The 17,847-nt window shown below is 47.0% G+C and overlaps 2 protein-coding genes across 2 annotated transcripts; one reads left to right on the forward strand and one right to left on the reverse strand.

Annotated features, from left to right (window-relative positions):
• The first annotated feature begins 4,135 nt into the window (after nt 1-4,135).
• Nucleotides 4,136-7,945, forward strand: LOC142814580 (uncharacterized). Its single transcript, XM_075893541.1, has 3 exons — nt 4,136-4,468; nt 4,597-4,843; nt 6,620-7,945. The coding sequence occupies exons 1-3, from the start codon at nt 4,330-4,332 to the stop codon at nt 6,795-6,797; spliced, it is 564 nt and encodes a 187-aa protein (XP_075749656.1). The 5' UTR covers nt 4,136-4,329; the 3' UTR covers nt 6,798-7,945.
• A 1,790-nt stretch (nt 7,946-9,735) lies between these two features.
• On the reverse strand, nt 9,736-11,153 carry LOC142813984 (THAP domain-containing protein 2-like). The gene is made up of 3 exons (XM_075891949.1): nt 10,934-11,153; nt 10,584-10,777; nt 9,736-10,263 (listed from the first exon to the last, which is right to left on the reverse strand). Exons 1-3 carry the CDS (start codon nt 11,002-11,004, stop codon nt 10,238-10,240), a joined length of 291 nt encoding a protein of 96 aa, XP_075748064.1. The 5' UTR covers nt 11,005-11,153; the 3' UTR covers nt 9,736-10,237.
• Between the last annotated feature and the right edge of the window lie 6,694 nt (nt 11,154-17,847).

Genomic DNA, 17,847 nt, shown 5'->3' on the forward strand with positions numbered 1-17,847 from the left:
GCACGCAACGTGTCTCGTTACTTCATTGCCGCCAGCTGGCTCGCGTCAACACTGAAGCCAAGCAACAGGATCGCAAGCTTGAATATGATGCCTCTCATCGTGCCGTGTCCTTCAGTCCTGGCGACAAAGTCCTCCTTCTTACACCCATTCACACTCCTGGCCTGTGGGAGAAGTTTCAATTACGTTTCAACGGCCCCTACACTGTCTTGGAGCAAACGTCTCGTGTCAATTATCGCGTGGCACCCGTTCTTCTTCCAACCGATCGCCTCTGCCGGGCAGCAGAAATAGTCCACGTATCCCGCACTAAGCCTTTAACACGGCGTTCCTCTTCGCTTTAAACTGCGATCAAGAACTGCGGTTAGGATGACCCCTTTCCCGCGGGGGGGGGGGGGAGTTAGTGTAGGCATTTATTAAGCACATCTACTTTCTGCACAGATATGTTCATCATCATGAGTGGTCGTCATCTTCATCTGTTGTGGGAACTTGGCTTGCCTGTGTTCTCTGCCTTGAGTGTCCCTTGGGTGTGGTCGCTTCATCGTGTCTTCTGGGCCTAGTAAAGATTGCCTTCACCGTTGCATCACAATACAGATATTCCAGTTAGCATACAAAATCACTGACATCAACAACAGTGGAGAGCAGATCATTCCAATCAGGCACAGTTCTAAAGAAAAAGTTGTATTTGTGCGCTTTTGTTTTATCAAAAGTTGTGGCAAGTGCCCTATTGTGGGTGTGTCTAGTCTTCCTAGCTGTCTGGGGACGTACACGATAAGGCAAGGTTACTTTTGTATTTCCGGGAAAACAATTTTGAAGAAAATCAATCTATTGACCTTTCTGCACGATTCTTACGATGGAATGTTATGTTGCCTCATTAATGAAGAACGTGAGTCAGTCATACTATACTTACTAAATATGAAGTGCACTGCTTTTCTTTGAAGCCGTTAGAGTTCTACAACATCACTTTTGTAGTGGGTGTTCCATACTTGCTCCATGCCCATACTATTAAAGCATACTCCAATTTAGTTCCGACGCAAATATTATAACGCGTCCCGCCGCGGTGGTCTAGTGGCTAAGGTACTCGGCTGCTAACCCGCAGGGCGCGGGTTCGAATCCCGGCTGCGGCGGCTGCATTTCCGATGAAGGCGGAAACGTTGTAGGCCCGTGTGCTCAGATTTGGGTGCACGTTAAAGAACCCCAGGTGGTCTAAATTTCCGGAGCCCTCCACTACGGCGTCTCTCATAATCATATAGTGGTTTTGGGACGTTAAACCCCACATATCAATCAAATATTATAACGCAAAAGCTTAACGCTAGGGGGTGCGGTTCTCAGTTTTCTTTTCAGAAAACTTCTGCAGCTCAAAGGTACAAGCAGGGCCGGGTTAACAGTGCGGAAGGCCTGTTTAAAAAAAATAAGGGGGGCCCCACGCCCTGCCCACTTTCTTTTCCGCTTTGTCATCTGGTAATAGTGAGATTTGACGCTTTTTTAGATTTAGCTGCAAATAACACAAGCGATATTTATATTAAGCATATCCAGAGTGTTTCATATCACCTAGGCGTTTTCTTTCTTTCAGTGTAGTGTGCACACAAAGTTTCTTTTACCGAAGAATGATTCATAAGAGCTGAACTGCCTCGTGGATCGTTGAGCGCGGCAGCGGTGTTATGTCAGCCCGGAGAAGCATGATGTTCACCTGAGACGCCCATGCTATGCTATGCTATACAGGACATTGCGAGTTCAAAAGTGATGCTCGATTGAAGACCCCCCCCCCCCCCCACCACACCACTGAAGCAATAGCGGTAAGAGTCTGCTGGCGTAGACATTTCCTATGCACAACCTTTACCAAGTGATGGTCTTTTAAGTTTCCCTATATAACCACCAAGCAGGAATTAAGACAGAACGGCATTGCTAGAAGCGAAAATTCAAACCATTACTCATCCTGAGTCTTCGCACAATCAGGAAGTTTTGTACCGTTTTTATGTTGCGTTGTTTACATTATAATGAAAGGATAGAATAGCATACCCTTCCTGCGATTGCTTGGTGTGCGTAGGTCGTCTTGGCCAAATTTGAATCGAATCCGTCGCGTGGAAGTTATTTTATTCCGACGGAAAACAGCGTACGAGAATTTAATGAAAATGGAGTGCCCTGCGACATCGACACTAGTGCAACATGTTCAGTGTGCTACATTCTTGACATACCATCCTGAGTGACGATACACTAGTAGCGATGACGTCTACGATCCGAGTATTCTTACCCGACGCCGACTGGCGCCAAAGCCTGAAAACGCACTCGCTCATCACGTCTGATCTTCATCGCACCGTTTTGTATGATTTCGTGAAATTACAGAGATGCCAACCGCTTTTAAAGGAACGGCGAAAGAAAAAGAGCATGATTCAACATGTGCTTGTCGGTCAGCATGTAGGGGAACCATTGTGAGTTGCAGGTGAGTTGAGCTGCAGTCGTCTCGTTCGAAGTGCGAAAAAAAACACAATGACGGTTTCATTTCATACCGCGTATATGTTACACGCCAACACAACCACACGCTATTAAAGTGGAACAGCGTATAGACAGATACCATCGCTAGCAAGTAACACGCATGTATCGTTGAATCGTAGTTCATCTGTAGACTTCTTTGGCCGCGTAATACCGGGTTACTGCCGCCGCAACCACGAGAAGCTGGATAGGTGGGGCCATCTGGAGGCGCAAAAAAGAACCTGGCAAGCAGAAACACGGCCGGGCTAGACTGCACCTGCGCACGCTTCTTCAGCGTGCAGGTGCAGTCTAGGCCGGCCGTGGCAGGGAACGTATTCCATTTCCCCGCTGATGCTCACTCCCGGTAGCGATAATCTTGACACCTTTGCGTATACCTGGATGCCGTGCATGCCAGAGCACGCCAATATGGCTGACTGAGACACGCGAGCGAACATGGCATCCTCGGGCACCTCCTCGGTGCTGCTTGGAACGGCATGCATTTTGTAATCGCTGTTCTGTAAAGGGTCGATCGAAGCAAAAATCACTCGCGATGTCGCGAATCGCGAATATTCCAAGCTTGTGACAGTCGTATTCAACCTTAATCGACACATTGTATACGGCCACAGCGGCAATGCAGGTGAAAAGGCATGACTGAACGTGTCCGCCATAGAGTTTCATACAATAATACCTAAGGGGAATCTGGCGCTAGTAGGGAGTTTTAGTGCTGGGTACGCATTCTCCTGGGGTGTTGCGGGCTTGGGAGCGCGCGGTATTGCGTGCCCAACCCATACCTAACCAGAAATGCCTTTTAGTTGGCGCCACGGTGGCACGCACGCAAACGCAAGCCACACGAAGTTCACACGCGCTCGCAGAGCCATAGCGTATTGTCGCGTAAGTACTATTTAAGTCTTTTTATGATTTAAAATGTTAAATTAAACACACATAGTGATCAGGACACTTTTTTTATTGTGTACAGTAATCAGGTATACGCAAAAAAGTGAAAAATACAAGGTTACTGTAACGATAGTGTCGACATCTTGTGACACTTTGTGCAACCGCAGTCATGAACATGTTAGCTTACGCGTAATGTTTTTGAGGTGAAAATGAATAAAAAGGTTACTCAATTGTAATATTGTCGCTGCGCAGTTTTTGCACCAGATGTACAATGCACAATGTTTCTGCAATAACAAAGTTGTGGTTGTCTGTTTCGCTATGGCTGCGCTAGATGGCGCCACCTATTCAGTTGATCTAGGGGCTTTAAGTTGATCGGGGGCTGGCATATGCTTTTCAGTTACTATGTTCCAGGCCATTCTAGCTTTGGAAATCTGGCTGAAACCTAGTAATTGCTATGAGTGCTGGCACTTTGGCTTATTTTAACTCGACGGCTAGAGTATCTGCTGTGCGGATACCGTGAGTTTTTGCGAAGGTGGACCGCGCGGACGCATGGCCCCATCGCCCCAGCGATCTTGCGACGCATCTGTTTGGGGTTTCGCGCATGCGCAATACCGCCGCCCCAACGTCCTGCGTACGCAAGCCGCTTGGGTACCCAGCACTAAAACTCCCTATTCCAGTTGGGTATGGGTTGGGTACGCAACGCCGTGCGCCCCCAAGCCCGCAACCAAGGAGGTTTAAAAAAAACTTCTGGAGTGGAGGTCCCCTATTCACGTTTGGTCTCTTCGTTTTGGCTGCACCGGCTGAACCAGTTCAAAGGGTGCAGCACCTTCGTCCTCGTTTTGCCGGAGCAGCGCGCGCCCTCTGTCGCACCCTCTGCACTGGCTCCCTCGTTTTGTCTAGGTGTAAGCCTAGTTCCTGACGAGTTCTGTACCGGCGTGCACGCACTCCAAAGCAGGTGCAGAGTAGTGCAGCATGGCGGGCGTCCCCCCAAGGCCAGAGCAGACGACGTTGCAAATAGTTGTTCAGGGCGTTCAAAAGGAAGTTAAGGCACTTCACAATCCCGACGGGTCATTTATGACGGACGCCAACGGTTACGTCTATGAGGCATCAGGTAAGTCAGGCTGCATGCATTGCCAAAAAACGTGGTTAGCGGCCAGGAGTCGTAGTCGGTCAGCAAACAGCCTCGTAGCATTGCTTATGCTATGTCGGTATTTTTAATCTTGGTTTTCGCCCTTGCAGACGGCAAGCGCGTTACGTTGCGGTTCATGGCAGGGAATCGTGAAAATGACCCCCCTCCGGCACAACCGCCGACGCCTTCTCCTGCCTGCGACGGCGACGTTGACAGCGATGGGGCTTTAGCCGCATTTCCAGCAGCAGCCGCGTCGGCTGAAGATGTGGAAGAGCTTTGGAGCGCCCGAAAAACAAGGTTCTTCATCGCCAAATACTCGGAAATGAAGGACTTGGTGGGAAAAACCAGGGCACTTCGGTATGTCATCCTATGTCCAAAATTATTTGCAGCTTTTTATTATTCCGTTTCACTCTAGGCAAGCACCAACAAGATAAGGGCGCATGAAGTTCACAATGGCGATGGTTATTGTTGCCTACATTTTACTGCCAGCAATTTACATTTTACTGCCCCCCCCCACTGAAAAAAAATTTTGGCTATGCGCCTGACTGTGACATATACGTTTACATATACACACAAACAGTATGTATAGTCACGCACATATATACACAACGAAGGCATTCGTAATGTTTCATTAAGTCAAGTGATCTTCAAAAACAGCGACGGTGCTTTTGTGTTGGGCATTGCACAACCGCTGTCTTGCCGAAAAGGTGCAGCACCTCCAAGCTCAAGCCATGTTGCAAGTGTAGTGCTGCCTTGAGAATTTGCACTAGAGGGAATTGCATGTTGTTATTCTGAGGCACATCTCTAGCAAGTCTCGCCCTGCAGTCCTTGTGTCTTCACTGTCTGTCCGCATTTCTCTCGCACTGCCACTTTTCAAGATGGTGCAGCTCATTGTTAAAAGAGATATGCTTCTTGACACGTGCTACCCTATCTTTGAACCTAGACTGCGCCGTCGTGTCAGCAAACAAGGTTGCGCAGCTGCATGTTTTACAATGCAAAGACAGGTTAGAATATGGCTGTCTCCTTAGTGAAGCTTTATGATCCAAAAGAGTGATTTACACAATGTTCAACTTCTCCAACATAATGCTTCCCGCACAAAAAGAACGTTCGCAGTTATCAGAAGTGTGTGAATAGTGAATTTCGGAACCTAATCAAGTAAGAGTCAAATAGTAATGGCACCAAATAGAATACAAATAGTAATTGAATACTGTTTGAATAGTAAGTAGACCATTTTCAAAACAGCCTTAGAACAGAACATTTTATTTGAAACAAATAGTCACAAACTTTCGACAAAGGCCATTACAGTCAGTTTGAATCTACTCAAAATACCACAATTACGAAAACTAAGGTAATCTCGTATGCAGCAGGAACTAGAATATTCGTAACATTTTGTAATTGTAGGTTCAACTACGGCATTGACTAGCGTTATCAACGTGAGACTTTGTCACCTCACTTTAAATAAAATTGGGACACAAAAACAAAACAATTTACAACCAAACATTGCAGATACAACTAAATATGTAACGGAGCAGATCAACCCGTCATCACAACATGGCCTGCGCACTAAAAGCGGATAACAATGGGCGTTGAAATTTACATCTGCAAGAACAATTTACGCAAACGCAAAACTTGTATCTGTTGCTAGTCGTGAAGCTGCAAGCACTCGTAGTTCCCACCTTTGGTTATTACAAGACGAAGACAGGAGCTGATAAATGCGATACAGCTAAAGTGCAGTAAAAATTGAGCAAGAATGGAGCTTTCAGAAGCGCATTCATTCGACAATCAATATAGTGTAGGTAGTCTTGCAAAAGCTTGGGCTGCGTACAGGTCACATTAGGGATTGAAAGAATGACTTGTAGCTGTTTCGTTGTTTTGGGGTTCTCCCGCCAGTGCCGATTATTAAAAGAATATTTGTTACTTAGAATATGTGCAATTCGATTCGACTTAGGAACCGAATACAGTGCTGTTTGATTCATTATCCAAAATTTTCGAATAATCGAACATCCCTAGCAATTATCCCTGAAAGCTACACATATGAAGTACTAAGGAAAGGTTCATGTGCTACTGCAAGACTTGGGTCACGTTACGTCGCTTCCTTCTTTCCTACTAACTGTGCTTTGCTTTTTTGTTTAGCACAAGAAGGCTTCTGTGGAAGAAGTTGGCTGAGGCCATCAATACGGAGTTCTTGTGCAACGTGACTGCCACACAAGTGGAAAACAAATGGAAGTCGCTGGACAGAGCATATAAAAAGTCAAAAAAAGACAACAATTCTTCAGGTCACCACCGTGTGAACTGTGAATATGAAGAGTAAGTTACGATTGTGTCTTCATATCTTCAGTGATTCTCATAGTGTCTATTACAGAGAGCTGGCAGAAGTCTTGGAAAAAGAACATAGTGTAAATCCAAGGCTGCTCTTGGAGCCTGGAAAAACAATCCTGCCTAGTGCAAGTCCAGAGTAAGTAAAAATTACTTAATTTGTGCTGTAGCCTGGAAATGACATGGCACCTGTACAATTACTTTCAACAGCACCAGCATCACTGAAGCACCTCAAGATGCAGCAGTCCCAGTCGAGTGCAACACAGCATCCAAAGTTCGGAGCAGCACAACGCCAAAAAGGAAGCGCCAGAGTAGGTCCCAAGTCACGCCGCTCTTGGAGGCATTAGAAAAAATGCAAGCTTCGAGAGCTAAGCAAGAGGAGGCAGCAGTGAAACAACTGGAGGAAAGAAAAAAATGGGAAGAGGCAAAGGCAAAGCGGCATGATGAGCGCATGCAGCGATTCGATCGGTTGATCGACGTACTCTCAAATAAGGACGGGTTATAATATGGGCAATAAACTTTTATAACACTAGCAGTGTCTACTCCATCTAATTTGTTAAAAAAAAACATTGCTTCTAGACGCGGCACCCCACTTCGCAAAACATTTGCACACTGAATAAATCGCGAAGCAAAGATGAACTTCTAGCACTGTTCCTTTGCAATGAACTCTCGCAGAGACTGACTGTAGCCTGGCAGACTGCAATCAAAATCTCCTTCACTTTCATCATTGCCCACATCTTCTTCTTGGGGAAGCGTTGCAAGTTCCTCAAGGAAGTCCCTTTCATCGTTGCACATGTTGTGTAGCACACACGCAGCCATAACTATATAGCAGCACTGTTGCACACTTTTTGCATCAACAAGGTAGAGCCTCCTAAAACGCTGTTTAAGCAGGCCGAAGGTGTTCTCAATAAGCACTCGTTGTTGACTGTGTCGTTTATTGAAGCTCTTTTTCCACGTAGGAAAAGAACTTCCATTGTCCTTGAATGGGGTCATGAGCCATGGCATCAGTGGATATGCACTGTCACCCAGTATATAATTGTCTTCACATTCCTGAATTGCGCGTGCAAAGAAGGGGCTCTCCCTCAGGACACGGGCGTCGTGAACCGAACCTGGAAACCCAATAAACACGTTCAGCAACTTGTTCCTGTCGTCGCAGATTCCTTGCAGGATTATCGAAGGCCACTTTTTCCGGTTGAAGTAAGACTGCGTAGATTCGCTTGGAGTGAGTATCCCGATGTGTGATCCATCGATACAGCCGATGGTGTTTCTTGGGCCCTTGCCTTTACTTTTGGCGAGGAAGCCGTTCTTTATGCGGGTCACTTCCGCGCTACTAGGCCAGCAAATTATCTCATCGCTAATAGCGTGTAAGAAGTGAACGACCCGTGTCACACAAACATGAACAGACGACTCGGTAACATCGAATTTGTCGCCTATGGCGTACATAGATATTTGTGAGCCTAGGTACACAAGCGCTATGAGGCATGTTTTTTCGGCACTGATTTGTTGGCGGCCTTGCACTGCCCTTGGGTAGAAGGCTGAAGTCTTGAACTTGGCCCTGAAACTATCAAAAGTCTCCCTGGACAGCCTGAAGAGGCGCTTGAATTCATACTCATGGTACCTGCCGATAATGCTTTCGTACCCGGGTACACGGTTGGCATCGTCGCGCACCAACGCGCACGCGACCAAGATGCACGCATCGTCGTACTCATCGTCGCAGTCACTGCAAACGGCACCGCTGACGGAATCGTCGTCGCTGCTCGAGTCCAGCAATTCCATCGCAGTCACAAGAAGTGCCATCACGGCCGTGTATTGATCGGACAAGGCGGCGGAGGCGGCTATTTTAGGCTTACACTACAAGGTGTTCTCCGGCCTGCACTCACGTCAACTCACGCCTTCGTTTTGGCTGTAGCCGTCGCGCGCTAGTGTCGGCTAGTGCCGAGGCGTGGTTGAGGCTGCACCTGCACTTGCTCGACCGGCGCTGCACGCTCACTGCACCGCTTGGCACCGCTTTTTCTGCACCTGCACTTTTCTGAACTAGTGCAAGCCAAATCGAAGATTCCTGTTGATTCACGCCTACGCAAGCGGGTGAAGCCGGGGAAACCGGTTGGCGGCCATCTTGCTCCAGGCAAGAGAGAGCGCAGACAACGTATCCAGCGCGCCTCCGTGGCGGCTTTTTCGAATGAAACGGGGCACTTAGTGTAATTAATTTCACTCGCATTTTTTTCTTCGTGTTAGATAAACAAGATCTGTACAAAGACGTCAGTTACGATATTACACGTGAGCCGTACGCGATTACGTATTAGCGAATATGCATTACAACGGTTAGCTGCTGTAAGTGCGGATTCGCTTGCAATTCTCGAAATGAGGCTCACGGTGGAAGCAACACAGGGGTATATGAGTTTTTATTCATTCAAGGCTTTATACAATTTCCAAAAGCACATACAATAAAACAGAAACAATTCACACGAAAACGGCCTGATTCCCAAAACGCAGGTTATATCAGGCAACTCTATAACAACACACTAAAATTGCAAAAAATATAGAATATACCAGCTGCTCCGCTTTGATCAACGCTGGTTCTCATCTGTACCTTACAAATTTTTAAATATAATAGTCCTTGTCAGCTGGGTTCGTACCCCACTGCGCGAGTTCTTGCGGTTGATTTCTTTGGAAATGTGGTGAAGCCTGATTGTTATATGCAGGTTGGCAATCTTTTTCGCCAAAACGTAGATGTGATTGTCGAGTGGATCGCAGTCCAACAGATGAGGCTCTAACTCAGAAAATAATGCTTGTTCAAACACCTCCGTTAACACCTCTACCATGAGGCGATCACTGTTTGCATGCAACGATTTTAGGTCCTTACATTGAACCTGTAGGGCACGAAGCCTACAGGTTCAATGTAACAACATCTGTTGATGAGAGTCTCGACAGACATTCTTGTGTTAGTGCAGCTCTTTCAGATCCAGAAAGAGACTCGATGAAGAAATACCCCAGAGGTATTTTTAGTCGCATATTCATGCCGACCAGCATAAAAACGCAGACATTTGTCACTTCGGGCAGGCTATCATCGGAGATACCTGTTCCAAGATCGATGTAGCCTACCACTTTCTTCCCAACAAGCTGAACATGTTTTTTGATGGCCATGTCATCCATCATGAGTGCTGCGATCAGGGGCTTGTCCTGGCTTTTGGCTAAATTTTTAATAAAATCAAAAGCCTCAGAGGTAAAACCCGGATCGCCATTTACAGATTTGTACCACTCACGCAACGTACGTTGCGAAGGCAAAGCGTTGTTAAATTTCGACCGCACATACTGACGCATCACACCGCTTGCTTAGCCTTCTTTTGGATTGCTGCAGTGTCTTAACTTTCTTCTTTAGTTGGCATTTCAACCGCTGCCTCAGCACTGACGACAGGTGACAGCGCAGTCCGACACTTAGGGGCCTCTCGCTTTCTTTTCGCCTGCAAGAAAACAAAAATCAGTTATGCTCTAAAGTTCAGAAGCCGGGTATAATGGTCCCACCCACTGCTTAGACTGACTAGAAACGGGATTACTACCTCGGGGATCTTTTTATAGTTTCGGTTCGGAAGTTTAGCGTGCCCGTATTTATGCACGCACAGTGAAAAAAAAAAGTTGGACAAGTAAGTGTACGTGACGTGCGCTTTGTCAGAGAGTGGTGTGATTTTGAACAGCACGTAGGAAACGAGAAACTGTGCCTACACATTCGGAAATCTATAGCCTATTTACCGTAACGAAAATGTACATTCGTGATGGTACTCACTGGTTTCTGGAGATGCGCAGGGAACGCAGGAAAAATGGTAGGAATGCTCCCTGGTCGCAGTCGTTTGGCCCGTCCTGTCAAAGCAGTTGGCTTCAAAGTGCTCCGAGCAGAGAACGTCCGCATTCTTAGGCTCCCAGCCATCCCTCCGAACAGCACGCTGCCATGCGTCACGCAGCGTCTTGTCTTTCGGAAACCTGCGGTACCACACGCACAAAATAGGTTATTCAACTTCTACTCGCCAGCTGAAAAATGCTAATGAAAGAAAGTTTTCAGCTGAAACCGTGCTTCTCGAATGAGGTAGCGCGCCGAAGGAGACAAGCGATTGAAAGCGCTTTTTCCCGCGTACTTACACGTGAAAAGTGATTCCTGGCTTCTGCTTCGCACGATTAGTGCAGCCGAAGGCGACACACGAGCTCACCATAACGTCCGGAATCGTGTCAACTTCCTTTAGAACTGCACAAAATCCGCACAGAACAAAAGAACGAGGGACAAACGCGACAACTGTTGTTCAGTGGCGCGAACGGCGGGGGCCCAAACGACCGACGGCACGTTTTTTGCCTGGAGCAACATGGCGGCCGTCGGCGTTACCAGAGGGCAGGCGCTTCCACTCCAGAAGTTTTTTTTAAACCCCCTTGCCCGCAACGCCCCAAGAGCTTGCGTACCCAGCTCTGAAACTCTCTATTATTGCTGTGAAGGAGGCCCAAGTAGTGGCGTGAAAAAAGGGGGTGGGGCCTGAACTCTCCTGCTGGAGGAGGATGACAACCTTGTCATTGTCCCCCCTTAAAATTTATGTTCCAGACTACTACTGTACTATAGTCCAATGCATGTTTTGATCCTCTAGGTGGTCAATACTCGTTATACATGTTTCGCGTTCGACTTAAATTTACCGCCCATTCATTTTGTAATGGTACCTCAGCTCAATACCCTTAGGCTGCGAAAACTAGAAAAAATTGCAAATGCTGTTTGACCTGTATCCGAGAATTCTTATTATCACAATACAATCTTGTGTATCTCACGTTAGTTAATCTTTTTTTAAGCACGATTTCCATTCCGATCTCACATATAAAAACGTATATTTAGAAAAAAACAAGATGGCCCCCATAGCACGGTCTGTGTCCTATATTTAAAGTTTTCTGGATTTACGCCTGTTTCCCCAATCTTGTAGTATTCCACGAGTTGGCACCCCAAACTACCCGGCCTACCTTAAATATCCAATTCATCCGTCTCCCAGCGGGAATCTACCTTTCCGAGCAATGCCCTAGACGCTGATTGACTGACCCGAGCAGCCGGATCGCCTCAGCAAATGGAGCCCTGGACTGGGGGAAACCCACCAGAACAATTCACAAGATAACGAAGCGCAAATAAAGTTCGCGTATGAATTAAATGCCCAGAAGAATTTCTTTACGTGTAGAGAAGTGTGTAGAGAAGATCCACTGGAAAAGGGGAGTTTCATCTTACTACACACGCGTGATTTTACTGCACACGTATGTTTACAGAAAAAACTGGGCTGCTTGCTTTACACTACGCGTGCAGTGTTTCATATAGAAAATCCGCACATGCATTTCGTCGGCCAGAATGGCCGTTCCCTAAGCGACAAAGTATGAAAACGTTTATTATTAAAATATCCGGTTCTGCATCGTACCGCCTGCAGATGTCACCAAATTTACGCAATGCCGTGCATGCCTCATCGAAGGTCAAAAGTGTCCGCCAGGGCGCCTGCTCGACAACGCTTGCAAAAAAAAATAAAAATATTGGGATGTAAACGTATGATATCACAAATAAAATTTTGTGACGTCATCCTTGCGTCATCGTAACGTCAATAGAACGCTACGTAACCTACCGGTGCCCGTCGAATAAATAACGCGCTTCTCCACAAGATTTGACGTACTGCGAAGAGACAAAGCCTCTAAAATTTATTTAGCAATCACACTTAAAAGGTAGGCTTTTCCTGCATGTGAAACTCTGTCTAAAAATCCAGCTTTCAGATACTCTCATTTGTCTTTTGTACGTGACGCATGCTCGCAGGGGCTGCTTTCAAAAACCGTCGCCGGATAAGGCGCATCTTTTTCCGCGTGTTAAGAAATGGCAGCGAATAAATTGAGAATTTAAGCTTCTGCCTTGAGGGGAAAGAAAAGGAAGAAGAATCGCAATGGCGGCGGTCTCCGGCCGCATCGACGAGGCGACCCTGCGCGACCTGATCGAGCCGGTGGGCGACTTGGACGAGCTGGACCAGGCGTGCTTCCACAAGGGCGACGACCGCTGGAGACCGGTGTCCGGCGACGAGAGCTGCTGGGACCACGTCTTCGAGCGCACGCTCGTCTACCTGCGCACGCAGCTGGGCTACTTCTTCGACTTCAACATCGCCGAGGGCAGCTTCGGCCGCCTGGTGCGCATGTACGACCCCGAGAACCGCGCCGAGGTCACCGTCTGGTTCAGCGCGGTCGTCGACGCGCGTCGCGAGAACCTCTGGCGCACGCTGTCCCACCCGAACCTCATGGAGCTGCTACGAAGGATCAGGCACGATCATTTTGACGCTCGACGTGACGTCACGCCGTGATGGTCAAGTTAAAGTCACACTACCCGTATAATTGCCGAGGTTTCACGACCTGAAATCAGGGTTAACATTATGAAAGACGCCGTAGTGGAGGGTTCCAGAAATTTCGACCAGCTGAGGATCTTTAGCGTGCACCTAAATCTAATCACATTCTAGTACTTAACATTCATCGAAAGGCGGCCCCCACAGCAGGGATTCGATCCCGGGACCTTCAAATCGGCAGTCGAGCACCATAGGCACAGGCGTGCGCCTGGTTCCCCTTCGGGGGTATGCATGGTCGTTGAAGCGCCCCCTGGTTATTATGTGAATGTATGGCGCTGACATTGCGCCCCCCCCCCCCTCCGTGTATCGCAGCATCACCTCTCCCTGTTACGCTAATGTCTGTGGCTGACTTTGCGCCCCCCCCCCTTAGGTATTTACGGGATTGCACTACCCTGCCCCCCTCGCGCTGACGCCTATGACCATAGCCACTATACTACCGTAGGGCAGAAATCACTCTGCAGCTTTTAGAATGACGCATGGTGTCGAGATAATGTGCAGGGGTTACTCGCGCTCATTGTTTCATCAAAGCCTGGCAGGGGGAAGGGACACAAAGTACAGTGATGATAGATCAGTGTGCGCGGCCATGCGTGGCGCAGTTCTCCCTCTTGTACAGAAGGAAAAAGATTATACACGTTATAAAGTGACATTATTGAAATTAGATGTGGCACAAAATTAATCGACGCCGGAGCATGCGAGAACGCTGCCTTTCAATTCCTGTTCCATATGTTCCTCGTGACGCCTTACGACGTGCACGGGAAAGATTGGCCAGACACTCCTATATTACTCGTTTACATAACTCACACTAAATAATGAGATAATTGGCAAGCGAAAGTGCAACGAACTCAGTTTGAACTACGTGATGCGAATCTGGTGCATCTGTGAGCGCAATTAATAATTATTTTTATTGTGTGCTCAATCAACAGTAGGCAGTTCTGAAAACTTAGGCGAGTTCGACGTGCTGGGGTAAAAGTTCCTTGAAACGCGACTTTTTTCCTCGAATACGACAGTTCGAGTTGGGTTTTTTTTTGTTTTTTTTTGCACAGAATAGCGCACATTATGTGTATATGTTAAGGGGGGCTCCTACAATTATGTCTTGAAGTTAAATTACAAAATAAATAACGTTGTTGTACTTCAAAAGCTGCGGTAGAACCCACAAAACTTCTTTTTAGTAAGTGCTCTCTCCCATTGGTCAAGCGGCTTCGCTAATATTCAGGAAAAGGTGAAGTTTAGCGTAAGAGGTTTTCGGATGACCCCTATAAAAGACGACGCACTCACAAAATGCCAAAAGTGACTGTTACGTACCTTGAGAATATATGGAGCCACCACGAAATTACATCAGATGGCTATTCGCAAACACTCGCATATACGCGTTTCGTGAGCAGACACTTTATGCGATTACCCGAATATTGGTGCGACCTTGAAATTCTGCCTGCTCCCTCCGCCGCTCTGCAGGGTGGACATCTGCACGCCATTCCCGCAGACGTGCGTGGCATACGTGATGCCGCCCTTTCAGTGCACGCTGCACCAGAAGGTCTCCATCAAGGCCTTCCTCTGCTCCGAGGGCTCCTACGCGACCGTCAAGCTGTGGCTCTTTCAGGTATAACGGTGGAGACTTGCTATCCAGACGCTTGAAAACTAAGAAAAAGATGTCGGCGCCACCCACAGTCCCCTCCTAAAAAGCATTTGCTTACGCGCTCCGCCTAAGCGCGCTTACTTATTTCGGTAACATCAAACACTTCTCTCTAGCTAATGAAACGAGCAGACAGTTATGTCGAGCAAAGTACAGGGGGACCTGATTTATTGTTATTTTAAACTATGGTGCAAACATTTTGGCTTATACACGAAGAAACCAAAAGCACATTTTTCCTTGGTGTGATCTTGAACCACTACCACCGATCCCATTGACGGAGAGGGTGACTTTCTGTGCCCTTTAATTCCTTTCAGTGTAGGGCAAGATGTATTAAACACTACCTGAGCTAAAAGTAACAGCGCAAACACACAAGATGCCCCACATAGAGGAGACACGACACACACGAACAATGAATGCCTGTTTATAGTCCGCGTTCGTGTGTGTCCTGTCTCGAGGCGTCTTGCGCACTTGCGCTGCTATCTTTAGTTCAGGAATATGAACCAACTAGGCTGAAATGAAGTTTTGGTGGTTGCACTGCAGCTATAAAATAACAAGTAACATTTTCCGTGGCTTAACTGCCTGCTGGTTTTATTAAAGAAACGATACCGTCAAGTATTTCTTCGTCTTCCGGGCACTTATTCAGTGATTTAGATATTTGGCTTGCCCTCACAGGCACTTTTCTGTCGCTGGCTCGCTGGTTTCAGGTCGGGAACTTGAACGTCCTGGTAAGTTTCATTGGGAATTCTAGCATCGCTGCTCGGACAGAAGCATCACTTTAGGTAGTACCTTACAACGCTGTCCTATAGCGACTGCGCCTTGGAATGGCTTAATAACCTTTAATACTATATTCATCGGCTGTATATATATATATATATATATATATATATATATATTGCCACGTTCCATTTCCCAAGTTTTTGTTATCGTCCGAAAACACCACACGATTCTCGGCGCAAACCGCGCCTGCAGTTTTCGAGAAGGTTCCGGACTGTAGTAGATCATTTCGATAAGATCACGCCCACTGTGCGAACGGTACAGATTGTTCTGGAAGCTACGCCACCGCCAGCGATAGCGCTAGAACATTCGACGGCGGGAGTATAAATGCCGACGCGCTTCGCCGCTTGTCAGTTGTTGATCGAAGGCCGACGCTCCGTTCGCCGCTATCAGTCCGAGACTGCTATCTGTGCGAGACCGCTGCTGTAATTGGACTTTCTGTTTACCGGGCACAGGTTCGCCCAAATAAACAGTTAAATCCCAACAAGAAGTCTCCTGTCTTCGGCCACGTCACGACCCCGTGACATCTGGTGGAACTGCAGGCGCGGTTTGCGCTGATAATCGTGTGGTGCTATGGAACGATAACAAAAATTTGGGAAATGGAACGTGGCAATATATATATATATATATATATATATATATATATATATATATATATATATATATATATATATATATATATATATATATATATATATATATATATATATATATATATATATATTGCAAATTTCGCAGTGTTGTCGTGCAGCCCAAGTACGAGATCGTATTTTATTTCCGCAATGTCACTCACGTTCCCAAGGCAAATAAAAAGACGGAAATTCGGCTCTTCGCTCAGTTGAGCACAAATGGCGTTTCGCCGCAACACATAACAGCCTGAACTGGCTAGCTGTTTTCTTCTGTAACATTTGTATGCGGACGTTCTCAGCCTCAGCAGAATTAACATTTTTGGTGAAAACGGTGGAACTGGAAGATAAAAGGGAGGGCAGACAATGAGGTCTCTGTAGTATGAGCAATACGCACCCGCTATAAAACCGTTCTGAGGGTTGAGCAATCTCGGAGTTCGGTTTGCTTCAGTAACCGCGTTTCCATCCTATTCCAGGTGGCCGGCGCCATCGAGTATTTGCATCAGCGAGAGCTCTTCCACCTGGACGTCACCGTTAGGAATGTCTTCATATTGCAGGTGCGGTAGCGCATACGCCTTTAGCTTACTGCATTATTTAAGTCAGTGCTATCGAGGTTCTGAATGCTCATAGCATCCTGTCTAAGTTCTGAGTAATCATAGAAGTCTGACTGCAATAAATATTTCACAGTGTCACCAACTGCTTCCACGGAATTACGTCCTCCCCGGTCGCATCCGAGCGCTCACTTGGAGCCTGACGACATGCACCCGTCACAGCGCGAATACGCGCGGGGCTTTTTGACGCGGTGTCATGCCAGCACGCAACAACGCACCCTCTCTCTGTATAGGGAGAGGGAGGGAGGTGTACAATTCATTAGATTGGCTGTGTATTTAGAAGAAAGCATATGCCATAACTCTAGAATTGATCATCTAGAAATGACGAGGTGCCCCTCTCCCTCTTCCCTTTGCTCTCTCTTCCTCCCTGGTTTAGATTGGGGGAGAGCGTACGAGACATACACACACACAAGCACTAATGAAAGTCACTTGCCCCTTTGAAAAAGCCAAGTCCGCTTGTCAAAACGTATCGTTCCATCCCTCAACCCCCGTTTTCGAATTTCTCAGGTGTAGTACATATTATATGAAAGGTGGTAACCTCGAGACATGGCGAACTGGCGTGCACATCGCAAGTGCCACGTAAAATTTCACCAGCAGGTTGACTACTCTTACTGTAGATTGATTGATTGATTGATTGGTTGATTGATTGATTGATTGATTGATTGATTGATTGATTGATTGATTGATATATGGGGTTTAACATCCCAAAACCACCATATGATTATAAGAGACGCCGTAGTGGAGGCGTCCGGAAATTTCGACCACCTGGGGTTCTTTAACGTGCACCCGAATCTGAGCACACGGGTCCACAACATTTCCGCCTCCATCGGGAATTCAGCCACCACAGCCGGGACTTGATCCCGTGACCTGCGGGTCAGCAGCCGAGAACCTTAGCCACTATAGACCACTCCGGTGGGGCATACTGTAGAGCCTTTCCCACGCTTCGTTATAGTTAACCTGGTTCTGTGCTTTCTGCTGTGGCATTATACCTGCAAACTTCTTAATCTCATCGGCCCACCTAATTTCG

This window comes from Rhipicephalus microplus, chromosome 4 (assembly GCF_043290135.1).
Source record: "Rhipicephalus microplus isolate Deutch F79 chromosome 4, USDA_Rmic, whole genome shotgun sequence".
Taxonomy (NCBI): Eukaryota; Metazoa; Arthropoda; class Arachnida; order Ixodida; family Ixodidae; genus Rhipicephalus; species Rhipicephalus microplus.

Coding starts and splice junctions, on each gene's coding strand:
- LOC142813984 (XM_075891949.1), bottom strand. CDS start 11,004: ATGGTGAGCTCGTGTGTCGCCTTCGGCTGCACTAATCGTGCGAAGCAG. Junction 10,778..10,933: donor CCAGGAATCACTTTTCACGT/GTAAGTACGCGG, acceptor GTGGTACCGCAG/GTTTCCGAAAGACAAGACGC. Junction 10,264..10,583: donor CTGCGCATCTCCAGAAACCA/GTGAGTACCATC, acceptor GTTTTCTTGCAG/GCGAAAAGAAAGCGAGAGGC.
- LOC142814580 (XM_075893541.1), top strand. CDS start 4,330: ATGGCGGGCGTCCCCCCAAGGCCAGAGCAGACGACGTTGCAAATAGTT. Junction 4,469..4,596: donor TTACGTCTATGAGGCATCAG/GTAAGTCAGGCT, acceptor TCGCCCTTGCAG/ACGGCAAGCGCGTTACGTTG. Junction 4,844..6,619: donor GGAAAAACCAGGGCACTTCG/GTATGTCATCCT, acceptor TTTTTTGTTTAG/CACAAGAAGGCTTCTGTGGA.